This window comes from Oryx dammah, unplaced genomic scaffold (genome assembly GCF_014754425.2).
Source record: "Oryx dammah isolate SB20612 unplaced genomic scaffold, SCBI_Odam_1.1 HiC_scaffold_9, whole genome shotgun sequence".
Lineage (NCBI taxonomy): Eukaryota > Metazoa > Chordata > Mammalia > Artiodactyla > Bovidae > Oryx > Oryx dammah.
The window spans coordinates 4,610,390-4,627,513 of record NW_024070193.1 but is presented as its reverse complement, the minus strand read 5'-3'; the positions used below and the strand labels follow the sequence as shown (position 1 = coordinate 4,627,513).

General features: G+C 41.8%; 1 protein-coding gene across 6 annotated transcripts in view; it reads left to right on the top strand.

The window, feature by feature from the left end:
• Positions 1-17,124, top strand: part of TMCC1 (transmembrane and coiled-coil domain family 1) — a 155,758-nt gene that overhangs the window by 31,892 nt on the left and 106,742 nt on the right. For 5 of the 6 annotated variants that reach the window (XM_040246746.1, XM_040246748.1, XM_040246744.1 and 2 more), the window contains 2 exons: positions 9,630-9,685; positions 13,547-14,245. In XM_040246746.1, coding sequence (XP_040102680.1) covers positions 13,673-14,245 — 573 coding nt within the window. In that variant the 5' untranslated portion in view covers positions 9,630-9,685; positions 13,547-13,672. The remainder of the gene's footprint in view (positions 1-9,629; positions 9,686-13,546; positions 14,246-17,124) is intronic. The other variant, XM_040246749.1, reaches the window with a different exon arrangement.

Genomic DNA, 17,124 nt, shown 5'->3' with positions numbered 1-17,124 from the left:
GTTAATTAGAAAACAATTTACAATTTTGCATTAATTGTAACCTTTCTTACATCTTAGGCTTCCCTGCTGGCTCAGCTGGTGAAGAGTCTGCCTGCAATGCAGGAGACCTGGCTTCGATCCCTGGGTTGGGAAGATCCCCTGGAGAAGGGAAAGGCTTCCCACTCCAGTATCCCAGCCTGGAGAATCCCATGGACGTTGCAAAGAGTCGAACACGACTAAGGGACTTTCACTTTCACTTTTCTTTCTTACATCTTACTGTTAAGTTGTCAAGAGATTTTTGATGAGTGATTCATTTTCTTACTCTTTGTAGGTCCATTCAAAGTCTTGAGCTAGTCTTGGTAGCTTTTGTGTTTCTAGGAATCTGTCCTTTCATCTTGGTTGTACAATTTGTTGTACACCGTTGTTCACAGTATACTCTGGTGATCCTTTTTATTCCCAGAGAATTGATAGTTATGTCCTCACTTTCATTTCTCATTTTGAGTCTGTCCTCTTTTCTTTAGTTGTCATTCTAGCTCAAAGTTTGTCAGTTTTGTTGATCTTTTCAAGGAATCGGCTTTTAGCTTCGTTGATTTTCTCTATTGTTTTTCTCTTCTCTGTTTCATTGATTTCTGCTCTCATCTTTATTTCCTCCCTTCTCTACTTTTGGGTTTAATTCCTCTTTTTCTCGTTCTGTAGGTTATAAGATTGTGTTTCTGATTTGTGATCTTTCTTGTCTGTTAGTGTGGGGGTTTATAGTCTGTAAATTTCCACCTCTGTGCGGCTTTCTAAGTGTCCCATAGGTTTTAGAATGTCATGTTTTCATTTTCATTCGTCTCTAAGTTTTTGCTAATTTCCCTTGTGATTTCTTTGATTCATTTGTTAATATAATGTGTGTGGTTTAATTTTCACACATTTGTGAATTTCCAGTTATCTTTCTGTTGTTGTTTTCTAACTTCATCCCATTCTAATTGAAGATGGTTTGTATGTCTTTTAAAATATATTGAGACTTAATTTGTGAGCTACTATGTGGTCTGTCCTTAAATGTATCCCACATACATTTCAGAAGAATGTGTATGAAGTTGCTTTTGAATATCTTAGTCTTCAGTGTCTGGCTGCCAGTAGTGGGAGTAAGAGGTAGGAAGATGGATTGGGGAAAAAAGGGTCAGTTCAGTTCAGTCGCTCAGTCGTGTCTGACTCTTTGCGACCCCATGGACTACAGCATGCCAGGCCTCCCTGTCCATCACCAGCTCCCAGAGCTTGCTCAGACTCATGTCCATCGAGTTGATGATGCCATCCAACTGTCTCATCCTCTGTTATCTCCTTCTCCCGCCTTCAATCTTTCCCCAGCATCAGGGTCTTTTCCAGTGAGTCAGTTCTTCACATCAGGTGGCCAGAGTATTAGAAAGAAGGATACCAGTCCTTTAAATAAATCCCTTGGAAGTCACTTAGCTGGAGAGAGAGGGCCTTGCAACTACCGGGGATCAGAGGGATGGGGAGGAAAGGTGCAACAAAAATGAGCACCTGTCTCTGCATCTTTGTGATCAGAAGCAGCAGTCGGTGGTCAGAGCACAGGTCACATAGATCTGCGGTATTCGGAGGACAGTCTTTTTTGCCCACCCTAGCTCCCGTAAGCTGTGTCCAAGCTGCTCTGGAACCTTGCCCAGCTGACCTCCGTGTTGCTAGAGGAAGCTGGGTAGCTGCTACAGTGCTACGAGTTGAAATTGAGATTAAAGCCTTCGCCTAAAAGTTGCAAGCCTTAAATAGGTTCCCTAGTTCCAAACCACAGCAGACAGAGTCTGCCAGCGCATTTGTTGTCTCGAGTTAGTGTCACTCTGACCGTGTTTCTCGCTTGTAGGGGAGCACTGTATCTTAGTGTCTTGTATTCTCATGTTTGCATGTTTGTTCATTTACCGCACAGTTTAAGCCAAGGCACTGCTGCTGCTGCTGCTGCTGCTGCTGCTGCTGCTAAGTCGCCTCAGTCGTGTCCAACTCTGTGCGACCCCATAGACGGCAGCCCACCAGGCTCCCCCGTCCCTGGGATTCTCCAGGCAAGAACACTGGAGTGGGGTGCCATTTCCTTCTCCAATGCATGAAAGTGAACAGTGAAAGTGAAGTTGCTCAGTCGTGTCCAACTCTTCGCCACCCCATGGACTGCAGCCCACCAGACTCCTCCACCCATGGGATTTTCCAGGCAAGAGTACTGGAGTGGGGTGCCATTGCCTTCTCCGAAGCCAAGGCACTAGAGCTACCCATTCTTTGTAGTCACTGTGCTTTTAGTAAGGTCCTCTTGCTTCTGCCATATTTACTGAGTAAACTCAAATGAAGTGAAGTGAAAGTTGCACAGTTGTGTTTGATTCTTTGTGACCCCATGGACTATACAGTCCATGGAATTCTCCAGGCCAGAATACTGGAGTGGGGAGCCTCTCCCTTCTCCAGGGGATCTTCCCAACACAGGGACTTAGCCCAGGTCTCCTGCATTGCAGGCGGATTCTTTACCATCTGAGCCACAAGGGAAGCCCAATTCAAGGAAATGTGATAAAGCTATATTTGTGACTGAGGAGATTTCATTTTTCAAAGTAGTAAATATCTGTTGAACTTTGATTATGTCTTTCTCATTTCTGGCTCAACTCTTGGGTTTCTTGTCTATGCATTTATAAACCAAGGAGGTCAAGAAAAAGGTTTGTTTTGAGTGTGAATGACTGGGCTGGGAAAAGATCTTGCTAAATCACAAATACCCTTAGGAGGGAGCCGGAAAAATGTTGTCCTTTATAAAACAGAGGCATGAGAAGAAATAATGACTTCAAGAATAGAACTTTGAATAAATTTGCAGTGTAGCAAAGCATAAAGTATGTGTTACCACTGAAACTGTTTCAAATGACCTACAGTGAAGGAGAAAGAGCAGAGGTTGAAGATGTTTTTAAAATCCAAAAACACATGACCAAGTTTTATTTCTAAACTTGGTGTTCATCCATTTTCCCTAGAGAGATTTAAGATTGGCTCTGGGTCAGTTGAGCAGAGTTTGACATTCTGAAGGCATATTGAAATGTAACATTTATGTTATGTGTGCATACGTGCTCAATCGCTTCAGTCGTGTCTGACTCTTATTGACCCCATGAACTGTGGCCCTCCAGACTCCTCTGTTATGGAATTCTCTAGGCAAGAATACTGGAGTGGGTTGCCATACCCTCCATCAAGGGATCTTCCTGACCCAGGGACTGAACCTGCGTCTCCTGCGTTGCAGGTGGAATCTTTACCCACTGAGCCTCCTGGGAAGCCTGCTATTTGTATGTAACACTAATTAATAATAAATACTAGTGTATGTTTATTTTGAGTATTCTTTCCTGTTTTGAATTACGTATTGTGAATACTTGATGTAAGAAATTTGAAATTAAGATTTTTTTAATTAAAGTATAGTTGGAAAATTCATCAGCGGCCACAGGACTGGGAAAGATCAGATTTCATTCTAATCCCAAAGAAAGGCAATGCCAAAGAATGTTCATACTACCTCACAGTTAACACTCATTTCACACACCAGCATATTAAAAGCAGAGATATTACTTTACCGACAGAGTTCCATATAGTCAAAATTATGGTTTTTCCAGTAGTCATGTATGGATGTGAGAGTTGGACCATAAAGAGAGCTGAGTGCCGAAGAATTTATGCTTTTGAACTGTGGTGCTGGAGAAGACTCTTGAGAATCCCTTGGACTGCAAGGAGATCCAACCAGTCAACCCTAAAGGAAATCAGTCGTGAATATTTATTGGAAGGACTGATGCTGAAGCTGAAGCTCTAATACTTTGACCACCTGATGTGATGAATGGACTCATTTGAAAAGACTCTGATGCTGGGAAAGATTGAAGGCAGGAGGAGAAGGGGATGACATTGGATGAGTTGGTTGGATGGCATCAGAAACTTGCTGGACATGAGTTTGAGCAAGTTCTGGGAGTTGGTGATGGACAGGGAAGTCTGACGTGCTGCAGTCCATGGAGTCACAAGGAGTCAGACATGACCGAGCGACTGAACTGAACCGATTTACAATGTTGTTAGTTTCTCGTGTACAGCAAACGGATTCAGTTATACATATATGTGTATATGTATTCCTTTTCAGATTCTTTTCCTTTTTAGGTTGTTACAAGATATTGAACATAGTTACCTGTGCTGTACAGTAGGCCTTGTTTATCTGTTTTAGTAGTGTATATCCTTTAAGCCCTAATTTCCCCGTTTATCCTCACCCGCTTTCACCTTTGAGAACTGTAAGTTCGTTTTTTCTGTGAGTCTGTTTCTGTTTTGTAAATAAGTTCATTTGTGTCATTTCTTTTGGATTCCACGTATAAGTGGTACTCTGTGCTATTTGTCTTCTCTGACTTACTTCACTTAGTATGATACTCTCTAGGTCCGTCCTTGTTGCTGCAAATGGCATTGCTTCATTCTTTTTATGACTGAGTAGTTTACCATTGTGTACATATGCTACATCTTATTTATCCATTCCTCTACTGATGGACATTTAGGTTGCTTCCATGTGTTAGTTATTATTCACAGTGCTGCTATGACTATTGGGGTGCATGTATCTTTTCGAATTAGAGTTTTCTCCAGATGTATGTCCAAGAGTGGTATTGCTTGGTCATACGGCAGCTCTGTTTTTTCTTGATAGCTTTTTAGGGAAAACTCCATACTGTTTCCCATGGAGAAGGCGATAGCACCCCACTCCAGTACTCTTGTCTGGAGAATCCCATGGACGGAGGAGTCTGGTAGGCTGCAGTCCATGGGGTCGCAAAGAGTCAGACACGACTGAGTGACTTCACTTTCACTTTTCACTTTTCACTTTCGTGCCTTGGAGAAGGAAATGGCACCCCACTCCAGTGTTCTTGCCTGGAGAATCCCAGGGATGGGGAGCCTGGCGGGCTGCCGTCTATGGGGTCGCACAGAGTCGGCCACAACTGAAGCGGCTCAGCAGCAGCAGGAGCAGCAGCCATACTGTTTTCCATAGTGGCTGCACCAAGAAGTGCACTGTCACATTGGAAAAGTCTTCATTTCCTCTTCACTTATGAAGGATATTCTCACTAGATATAGAATACTGGTCGAACACTCTTTTTCTTTCAACATTTTTTTAAAGTTGCTAAACCCCTATTACCTTGCTTGCAAAGCTTCTGACAGCAGGGTTATTATAATCCTCATCCTTGTGCCTCTGCATATACTACGTTTGCCCCTCTCTGGTTGCCTTCATGATTTCCCTTTTTCTTTTCAGCTATTTGAATATGATATGCCTAGTTTTGGGGTTTTTTTTTAAAGTCTTGTTTGACACTTTTGGACCTTCTTAAATCTGTAGTTTGGTGTCTTGTCACTTAACCATTCACATATTTCTTCTGCTCTGTTCTTTCTTCACCAGGCATTCTGAGTATATTACACTATTTGATATTTTCCCACAGTTCTTGGATGTTTTCTCTTGTTTTATTTTCCTACTTCTTTTCTTCTTTACATTTCAATTTGAGTAATTTCTGTGAGCCTGTCTTCAACTTCACTGATTCTTTTTTTAGCTGTTTCAAATCTACTAAAAGAATTTGTTGTTTATTACCATGTTTCTCTTTCTAGGATTTCCACTATATTTATGATTTCCACGTCTCTGTCAAACTACCTGTGTGATCTTGCATGTTGTCTACCTTTTCCATTATTCTCTACCATATTAATCATGTTTTAAATTCTCTGATAATTCTCATACCATGGCATTTCTGAGTCTAGTTCTGATGATTGCTTTGTTTCTGCAAAATGTGTTTTTATAACTGCCTTTGGCATGCTTCATAAGCTCTTGTTGAAAGGTGTCCATTTTGTGTAGAACAGGAAATACTGAGGTGAATATCTGATATACTTGGAGAAGACTGCAAGCTTCCTTCTGCTGAGCCTTTAAGGTAGAATTTAAATTAATCTGTTAGGGGTTGGGCTATGTTTAAAGAGTATTGTTGCTATGGTTACCAGCATTGATACATGTTGTTGCCATGGAAACCAAAGACTTCAAATTTCCCTAGTGTCCATTATACCCCGGCTTAGCTTTGGGTTTTCTCTTTGTGCTGTTTCACACAGTGAGTTTGTTTCTCGCAGCTATATTCCATTATTTTTACTCAAAGCTTGTTAGCAGAGACATTACTTTGCCGACAAAGGTCCGTCTAGTCAAAGCTATGGTTTTTCCAGTAGTCATGTATGGATGTGAGAGTTGGACTTATAAAGAAAGCTGAGTGCCAAAGAATTGATGCTTTTGAACTGTGTTGGAGAAGACTCTTGAGAGTCCCTTGGATTGCAAGGAGATGAAACCAGTCCATCCTAAAGGAAATCAGTCCTGAATATTCATTGGAAGGACTGATGCTGAAACTCTAATACTTTGGCCACCTGATGCAAAGAACTGACTCCTTGAAAAAGACCCTCATGCTAGGAAAGATTGAAGGCAGGAGGAGAAGGAGATGACAGAGGATAAGATGGTTGGATGGCATCAGCGACTCAATGAACCTGAGTTTGAGCAAGCTCCAGGAGTTGGTGATGGACAGAGAAGCTTGGCATGCTGCAGTCCATAGGGTCGCAAAGAGGCAGAGACATATGACTGAGCTACTGAGCATCTGAACTGAACTGAACTGTTAGCATGATAGTGGAGGGTGGGAGGAGTTCTGTGATGATCTGGTAGGCCTTAGATTTAGGCAGGCACTAGAATCTGGTTTCAGAGGTGTGGCCCTTATAAAAGTTTCTGTTTCTAGGAGTGGAGTTGTTCCCCTTCTTTTCTCTTCCTCAACTGCTGTGTCTATCTTAGGTTTTATATTCCCTCCCCTTTTTTAAGCTTTTTTTTTTTTAATAGATTTTAGCCAATAGTAGTTTTTGTTTGAATTTCCTATTCAAAGCAGCCTTCTCTGCCCCTGTAGTTTATTTTTTTGGCCTCACCATGTAGCATGCAGAATCTCCGTTCCCTGCAGTGGAAGGACGTGGAGGCTTAACCAAACAGGACCACCAGGGAAGTCCCTAAGCTAATAGGGGATAGATTTGGGCTGATTGGCGTTGGCTGCCAAGCTCCACAAGGGTGGGGCCTGGGATAAGGAGCTTCTCTGCATCCTCTCAGATTCTGTCCACCTCCACCCCCCCACCCCCAACATACAGCCTTTGAGGTTCCTGGCAGAAAAGCTTGCAATAGGGTAGAGCCTCTCTCCCAATTGCAGTCCCGTAATTGCAGTTCCTCTATTGCAGTCCCTCGAGACTCTGCACTCATACGAGCCCACATTCAGTCTACAGCAGTTAGTCAGAATTTGTGATTTAATCGTCCTGACTGCAGTGGAATTCCTTCATGCTCTTGGGGCTGTATTTCCTTTGGTTAGAAAGAAAGCTTTACTTCTAGGATTACAGGTGCTTGTCCAGCCTCTTGTGTTGCTCCATCCCTGTTGCATTGCCTCCAGGTTGGTGGGTTAGGTGACATTGTGGGTGGTGGGGATAGAGTGGTTTCATCCACTGTTTGTGAACCTTAGGAGTCCACATTGTGGTCAGAGAATAACTTGTGAGACTTGATTTAGTGCTCAGCATACGGGTCACTTTTTGTAAGTGATCTCTTTGAACTTGATAGAGTATTCTGCAGTTATTGGGTACTGTCTTATACAAATGTCTGTTTAAGTCCCCAGTTTGTTAACCATGCTCTTCAAGTCTATATCTCTATTTTCCCTCCAATTTAGGTCATTTATTCTATCAATTATGAGAGATGTTAAAAATTTCTCCATTATGATTATAGATATATTTCACTTCTTGTAGTTCTGCTAAGTTGTGCTTTATGTGTTTGGAGGCTATGTTATTACTTGCATATAAATTTTAAATTATGTCTTTCTAATGAGTTCTGCATTTAATCCTATGAATTATATTACCTCCATTAATGCTTTTTGAATTATAGTCTACTTTGAGTACTACTAATAAAGCTTGAGCAGCTTTTGTTTAGATTATGTTTGTTAACCCTTTCTATACTTTTTAATTGTTCTCTATATTTGGCATGATTCTTTTACACATCATAATAGAGGAATTTTTTTTTTTTTTTGGCCACATCACAGGGCTTGTGGGATTTTGGTTCCCCAACCAGGGAATGAACTGGGCCACTGCTGTGAAAATGCCGGGTCCTAACCACTGGACCACCAGGGATTGTTTTCCGTTTTTTATTTAGTATGATAGTCTTTTTCTTTTGGTCCACTTGTATTTAATATAATTATTGGAATATTTGGGTTTGCATTTGATATCTTATATTTTCCTTTTTATGTGTCTAATCTGCAATCTTGCTTTCCCTCCTTTTTGTATTTATTTGCGTATTTTAATTCTGTTTTTCCTTTCCATTAGCACAATAGTTATATCCTTTTCTACCATTTTTAAATGTTTCCTCTTGAGATTAAAACATGTATTTACTTTCTTTTTTTTTTTTATCAAATACGTAAGTTTATTTTTTCCCAACATAAGAATAGTCATAATGTATACACTTCGAAAGGTAGAAAAAGTTAAAGATGGAAAGTGCCCCCTCACATCTGCCCACCAGCCGCTCAGCTCTGCAGATGACTCAGAATGAGCACCCCCAGTACAGTCGTCTGGCCTCTCCACTGGCCCCCAGTGTGTAGCATGTGTACTGCTCTGTAGCTGGGAATCTCGGCCCATATCTTCCTGCTGATTCATCCATCTTCTCATCTTTCAAAGTGCAGTGAAAGCTTCTTTCTTCTTGAAACTTTTCTTCGAGGCAAATGTCATCTGATTTCTTCCACTTCTGATAGTAATGATAGTTGTCCTTACACATTCTAGCACTTAATTATGTTGCTCTGTGCTGTTTCTCTTAAGCTTCAAGTATGTAAACTCACTTTCCATCCTAGATTAGTTCCTTGAGGGTTAGGTAGGATGCTTTGTTTGCGTAATTTGGAGCACAAAGCAGATGCCCCCAAGCACATGCCTGAGTAAATTGCCTCTGGTAATGGCTGTTTTCCAGGGAATTTTCCATCTTGGTGCATCTTGAGCCTGAATTATTCATGGCAGACATACTTTTTAAGAGTTGCTTTTGAGCGCAAAATTGTGGATGGAGAATTGGAAGCTGCTTGAAAGATACTTTCTTATAAAATTATACTTCTTTTCATGTTGGTAAGGAATCTGCCCGCAATGCGGGAGGCCCAGATTCAATCCCTGGGTCGGGAAGATCCCCTGGAGTAGGAATGGCAACCCACTCCAGTATTCTGGCCTGGAGAATTCTGTGGACAGAAGAGCCTGGCAGGCTACAGTCCACGGGGTCGCAAAGAATCAGACATGACTGAGCGACTAACACACTTATTTTGCATTTCATTTTACTTTAAGATTAGAATTAATGGACTATCCATTCCTAATTCAGTATCATAGTGTAAAAATATTTATGAAATATGCTACTTTCTTATTTTAAATGTTGACAAGTTACTTTTTCCCCGAAGTGTTTTTTCTTGATTATAGGTTTTTTTTCATTATTTCTTTGCAAAATGAGAAAATACTGAAAAACACTAGAAAAAATTACCCTGTACTACCACTGAGAGCTAAATGTTACTGTTTTGTTATGTGTATACTCAGTTTTTTCCTATGTTTATATAAATAAATTCCCCTCTTCTAAGTTTCCTACTTTGTAATTCTTAATGTTTGCTTTTCAGCTTTCCTTAAAAGGATTCCAGAACACCTTAGAAGTACTTGAGGAAGAGTGATAAAGGCAAGTATCCAACTCGTTGGCGTCAGTGAAATAATTTGGTTCATAGCCAAACCAAAAAGCTTTGGTCACTGTGTCTTATCAAGAAAACTAAAAAGTTGGGAGTAACAACTTAAAGGGGAAAAAAAGAGATAGTTCACATAATTTGAATTTTTTTTTTTTCAAAACTGTTGTAGAAAATTGTTAAAATTCTGAGAATTTAACAAAGTTTTCTGAAATACCTGGTTTGTCGGTGGCTACCATTTCCTCCTCTTTTTTCCCTACTTTTCACCCCTTCCACCTGCCCCCTTTTTCCCATATCCTTTTGTTCCCTTTTCTCTTTACTGGTTTCCTCAGGCTTACTTGGAAGGACTTTACTTTTCAGAGAAGCCCTGTGAATAAAAGAGAAGCCGGCATTTGCTTCTTATGAAAGAACACTTAGCTTTACAGTTGAACTTGCTTGTGTTAAACCAGAGATAGCAATACGGTTGTTTGGGAAGTTTTAGAAGCTGAACAACAGTTACTGTTCATTTGAATTTTACTACTGTCTTACAGAAGAAAATAGGGGAGTCTTAAAAAACATTCACATTATTGAATTATTTTAGTGCTCGCTTCCTTCCTGTCACAAGTTTTATATAATGATTATAGCATTACGTTTTACAGTCAGTGCAACAGGTTGTTTTTCAAAATTCTTATCTAACAATTTGATGCTTAAAGCTCAGTTTAGGTTTCTTTGGTGTTCTGTGTTAGGTAAGCTTCTGTTAGTATCATGAAGATATGTTTTGCCTTTACAAATCCCAGAATTTACTACTGCTCTGCTAGGTAATCTGTGCAGCCATGTAGATAGCCTATGCAAGCTTTGGCTTGGAAATCAGCACCGTTTCTAGGTTTTCCTCCAAATGCTGGCGTATCCTTATAATTAATCATTCTTTTGAATTATATGAGAATAAATGATATAGACATGCTAATGAAATCTCAAGTGAAGATACAGACATTTAAAAATGTACCATATTCTCCATTTTTTAAAACCAAGAAGTAGGTTTATGTGAAGTGAAGTTTATGTGAAGTGAAGTGAAGTCGCTCAGTCGTGTCCGACTCTTTGCGACCCCATGGACTGTAGCCTACTGGGCTTCTCTGTCCATGGGATTTTCCAGGCAAGAGTACTGGAGTGGGTTGCCATTTCCTTCTCCAGAGGATCTTCCCAACCCAGGGATTGAACCTGGGTCTTCCTCATTGTAGTTAGACGCTTTACCGTCTGAGCCACAAGGGAAGCCCCTTGATTAGTTTATGACACTGCCCAATGAAGCTGATCTGCTGAGTAATAAATTCCTTGTATGTTTATATATGAGACAAGTAGATTGTTTGGTTTTCTAACGAACCTTGACACCATTCCTCTCTTTATGGTGTCTTTTATTATCATGGGAGAAACTTATTTTATATATTTTACTTTCAAAAACAGCAGCACCAAAAAGCTGTTGTATTATTTAACTAACACAATATAAATAAGGAAAAAAGTAAATTACTTCCTCATTATCAGCCTGCTGCTTTCACATCCTTCTGTCTTCTCAGGGTCTAAATATCCCAGTACAAGAAGAGGTTAATTGATGTACAGTTACTGGATTATCTTGGTTACATAGCCCTTTTTGTCTGAGAAGCTCAGTGCTTTGCAGAGTGAAAATAATTCGATAACTGTTAGCCTGCGCTAGAAACTGATAAAGGAACGTCAGGATAATTAAATGCATATACTGTTGACAACATTTTTGCCCATAAGGAGCCCCAGAAAACTCCATATAGCCCGAAACAGTTGTTTATGTCGCTAGGATTAAGGGCCTCTCTCTTGGCTTTCCCAAAGGGAAAAGGAAAAAATAAAAGCAACACAGAGTCAGGAAAAGGGTGAGAGGCCCCAGTGGTGTGGCAGGTTTTTGGTGTGGCCACAGAGAATTTGAGTGAAAAGCAGTGAAATTTCCCATCCTTGTGACTGCTCCTCATTTACCTAGTTTCAGAGCAAAGAATTTTGTGGTATTTAGTTAGTATGAAGGTACTGGTTAAAGGTCTTTAACCCTGTCAACATGGTTTATGCTCCTGAGTCATGAAGAGGTTAGGAGATGGGAAGATAGGCATGCAAGAGTGTGGTCCGTGAAGCTGCAGTGACGGTGTCCGTCCACGTTCTTGGTGAGCAGGTCGTCTGAGAGAAGTAACCAGGAAGAAAGGTCTGATGGGTTTGCATTCTTATCCCTTTGGACTCTAGGAGCCTGGAGCTCAAGTGAACTCTTAAATCCAACTGATTTACGCCTTTCAGATTGCTGTTTGATGGCCAGAGGTCTGTCTGCTTATGCCCAGACCATGACCACCCTAAGTGCTTCAGACTTGGTAGTGACTTAGCAGTGACTTCAAACTGTTCAAAGTGCTTGGTGTAATGCAGGGAGTTTTAAAGCCCTTTGAAGGAAAGGTTGAGGTAAAATATAAAAATAAAAAACTTCACGCACCACATTTTGTCCTCCGTAGCAGGTTCTGTATATTAATGCAGTTTTGTTTTATATATTTGCAGAAACTCAACTTTTTAAAACAAGTTTTCTGTTATGAGAAATCTCATCCCTACCACACCCTCCCTTTCTTTGGCATGTGACTTCCGTAACTATGGCAGTTGTGCTGACCTTACATCTCTTAGTTTCAACTTCCTTTTAATTTCCTGCACTTTAATGTTGGTGTGTGGTTGCTATTTGACCTTTCTTTGTCTCTCCTTTTTAGTCATACCCAGTTACTGTGTCACTTCTTTGCTTTTGAGTTTGTGTGAATACAGCCGTCCCCTGGTACCCATGGAGGACTGGTTCCAGGAATCCTGCAGATAATGAAATCCTCAGATGCTCATGTCTCTTATATCAAATGGCATAGTATTTGCATGGAGCCATGTGCCTCCTCCCATATACCTTAAATCATCTCTAGAGCATTTATAATACCTAATACAACGTAAATAAATGCTATGAAAACAGTTGCTAGGAGCATGGCAAATTCAGGTTTTGCTCTTTGGAATGTCCTAGAACTCCTTCACCCCAAATGTTTTACATCTGAGGTTGGTTTAATCTGTAGATGTGGAACCCACACATATGGAGGGTGGACTGTACATGGGCAGCCTCTGTCAGGGTCGACCCTCTTCAAAGAAAGGGATTCCTTTGAGTCTCTTTCTTTGTTCGCTGGTTCTGAGCCAAGCTGTAGTTTCTGAAGACAGATTCTTTCTGGATCATGTACTCATTGTACCAAAAGGTCATTTGTGCTCCAGCAGAGAATCCAACCTGTAAGATTTCAGTTTCCATTTTCTTCTCAAAAGAGAAGTGTCTAGTTGCCAGTGACCTTGATGAATATAAATGATAACTGGAAATTCCTCTTTTCCATTAAAATCCACAATGCAGTTAGATTGGGATATCCATGTTTCACAGTTATTCTTTGAATTTACTGTATGGAGCTTCAGCATGCAGATAATTAACTATGGTTGTGATTGAGAGGAATCCTTTCAGGTGCCTCAGCTAGACTGTCTGTAATGAGTGCTCTGTGCTCGGTTGTCTCTCGATTCCCCAAGTAATGGCTGTTCTCTCATTCCACGATGACTCTTCTAGTACATAGTTCCTCTTCACATTGCAACTTGTAGGGATTTTTTTTTTTAACAACGCTGTTTTCATTTCCTTTGTACTTGTTTTGGAGCTTTTTCTCCTATTCTAGAAAATAATCATTACCCACTATCTAGAAAACTATCTTTTAATCTTCTGATTAAAGATTGCTTAATGATAGTGTCTATTTCTTTGGCTAGTGGCATGTTTTTCTTTGTTTTAACACTGGAGTTTCTGCATGGATTTATAATACGAGCTTTTTTTTTTCTTTTTTTAACATTAGATAGGCATGAAGCCTTCGTCTCACAGCTGCATGTGTAGTTACTGTCGAAGCAATGCCTACCTAATTTGACAGTCGTGGTGTGTTAAAAAAATTTTGAGTTTGCAAATAAGCGTATTAAGTCTACTGATGGAGCCTTCGGGCAGTGAACAGTTATTTGAGGACCCTGATCCTGGAGGCAAATCCCAAGATGCAGAGGCCAGAAAGCAAACAGAATCAGAACAAAAGTTGTCTAAAATGACCCACAATGCTTTGGAGAACATTAACGTGATTGGCCAAGGCTTGAAGCATCTCTTCCAGCACCAGCGCAGGAGGTCGTCCGTGTCCCCCCACGATGTGCAGCAGATTCAGGCAGACCCAGAGCCTGAAGTGGATCTGGAAAGCCAGAACGCGTGTGCTGAGACTGATGGTGTCCCCACCCACCCCACAGCTCTGAATCGCGTCCTGCAGCAGATCCGCGTGCCGCCCAAGATGAAGCGAGGGACGAGCCTGCACAGCAGGCGGGGCAAGCCAGAGGCCCCAAAGGGAAGTCCCCAGATCAACAGGAAATCTGGCCAGGAGATGGCAACCGTCATGCAGTCCGGCCGACCCAGGTCTTCATCCACTACCGACGCTCCTTCCAGCTCCGTGGTGATGGAAATAGCTTGTGCCGCCGCCGCTGCTGCTGCGTGTCTGCCAGGGGATGAGGCGTCTATAGAGCGGGTAAGTTTCTGTTAGATTACCTGTTAACTTTTTGTGCTTTATATCTAGTACTCTGCACACTTTGCCTGGGTGACTGAAAAGAAGTATCTCGGGTACTTGATGAGATACTTCTTTTCAGTCACCCAGGCAAAAGTACCCGAGGCTGTGGCCAAAGATAGTTTCCCGTTTCATTAAATAAGTGCGATGAAGAGTGATCGTCATAGCTAATAATGAATGCTTCTAATTATATTTCTGTTTGCTTCCTAACATATTGCCTCCGATGATTCCAGTGCAGTCAGCCCACGAGTTTTAAGAATCACTGAATCCGAATTTCTGGAGCCCCCATTCAGCCGGGTCGGCAAGCTTAGAGCTATCTGGACTGCTCCTGCTCTTTAATGACATGACCCCCAAGGTTGCCTCCATTCTCCATTCCGAATCAGTGCCCTAGTTTAGGCCTTCATCTGTCTCACTGCCCTTTCAACTTCTTTTTTTCCCCATGCTGGACACAGCTTGTGAGAGCTATCTGAAATACTAAAACAAGTCATTGTCATTTCCACTGCTTAAAAAGCAGTCATTGGCTCCATCATTTCCTGAGGGGCGAAGAAAGTTCCTTAAAATGATACGTAAGACCTCCCATGATTTAGCCCATGTGGACTTTACCTCCTACAACTTAACAGCTATTACTCTTTCTCACGCTTTTTATTTTTCCTGTAAAGTTTTTCCTTTTGTCCATATCTTGACTTACTCTTTCATTGAGTCATTCGTTCAGCAAACGTATAACGAGATGTTCCAGTCATTGTGGATACTGTGATGTACAGAAAAAGATGTGATCCTTACTCTTATGGAGTTCATCATCAGATGGGGACACATATTAAATAATCACTTGTGCAAATCTAAAGTTTCAACCGTGGCACATGCTACTAGAGCCTATTATAGGAACTTATGACCTAGTTAAGCATGTCACTTCTGTGAGGAAATAACAAAGATCTGGAGGGTAAGCTGAGGTAATTAGGTGATGGAGGGAGAACTCCAGGTGCAAAGGTGCTAAGATGGAAGGACACTTACTGAGTATGAGGGACGGGATGGCGGGTGTGTGTGCGTGTTCATGCAAGCACACTGTGGGTAAGGCTGGAGAGAGAGGAAGGAGCTCAGACAGGTTTCAGATGGTGTTCAGGAGTTTTTCTCCATTTAAGAGGAATGAGTAGTATCAAAGCATTTTAAGCAAAGGGGACAGTTTCACGTTTGTGACTAGAAAATATCACTGTGTTTATGGTGTGGAGAGTGGGTTGGACTGCGTTCAGGTAGGATGCAGATAGATGAGCCGGAAGGTGGTCGTGTCCGGAGAGATGACGGTAGTTTGGGTAGTTTGGGTCAAAGACGAGATGGTGGGAGCGGAAAGAAGAATTGCCTCAGGGCAGGGGTGTGTTTACTCCTCGTGCCAGTACTTCGGGCTTCCTGTGTGGCTCAGTGGGAAAGAATCTGCCTGCCAGTGCAGGGGGTGCACGATCGATCCCTGAGTCGGGAAGACCCCCTGGAGGAGGGAATAGCAACCCACTCCAGCGCTCTTGCCTGGAGAATCCCACAGACAGAGGACTCTCAAGGGCTAACAGTCCATGGGGTCGCAGAGTCAGATACGACAGAGCGACTGAGCACGCGTCCAGTACTTTGGCCCTTGAATTATTGGTTTGATGAATTAGTAGTAAATAGATAGGGAGCAAGAAACGATATCTAGTTACGGAGTTTGAGAATGTATGTGGAGAAGTTTTTGAAATGGAATAATCTTTCATTTAATTATTCATCAGTCCTTATTAAATACCAACTATGTACTGGGCAGTTTTCTAGGTAGTTACAATACACCAGAAAATGAAACAGGCAAAAATTTGTGCCGTTATGGAGGCTTACTCTGTATTGAAGGAGATAAAATACAGTAGATATAAAAATGAATAATATGTTACGATGAAGTGTGATGAGTATTATGGGAAGAAAAGAGCAGAATTAGAGAAAGAAAGAGATTAGGGGTGTGTACAGAGGGCAGGGGAGTTGCAGTATAAGGTAAGGTAAGCCTCGTTGAGAAAGTAACGTTTGAGTGAAGACTTGAGGAGATGAAGAAATGAGTCATGAGGTTGGCTCTCTACTCAGACGGATGAAGTAACTCCAGGGTAGGAGCTCATGTTCCCCGCCTGATTGTCCAGGGAATAGCAAGACCAGTGTGGAAAGCTGAGTGATGGGGGACAGTAGTACAGGATGGCCTCAGAGAGGCCTCGGGGAGCCAGCCTGGGGAGGGCTTCATAGTGATACCTCAGTGTAGACGCTCTTCTGTTTTATCTTTATAAAATACCGTGGGGTGGGAGGCATCTCCCCCCTGTGTTTGTTTGCTTGGTAATTGTTCAGTAATTGTTCCCACTGAGTGTTTGACCTACCATTGTTTTAGGTTGGGGATCTGCACACTTTTGTAAGTATTTTCCACCATCTGGTCTGTCTTGCAACTACTCAGTTGCGTCGGAGCATGAAATCAGTCACCCATGATATGTAAATGAATGGGCATGCCGGGGTTTGACTGGTGAACAGCGTCTGGGCCGCGGCCCATACTTTGCCCACCACAGTCTTAGGCGCTGAGAATACATGAGTGCATCAAACAAACAAAACTACTCGCACTGGAGAAGTTTAGGAGGAGGGAAGCAAAACATATGTAAAGTGCATGATGTCACAGTTGCGTAAGAAGGTAAAGATTTCTAGGGAGGGAAGTTTTAGGCAGAGTGGTCGGGGAAGACCTCACTGATGAACAAGCAGAGACCTGGAGGATGCGAGGAAGTAGACCAAACCTCTGAAGGGAGACCTGGGGGAACAGCAAAGGGTAAGGTCCCAAAGGCCTGTACTGTGAGGAAATGTTAAGGAAGTTG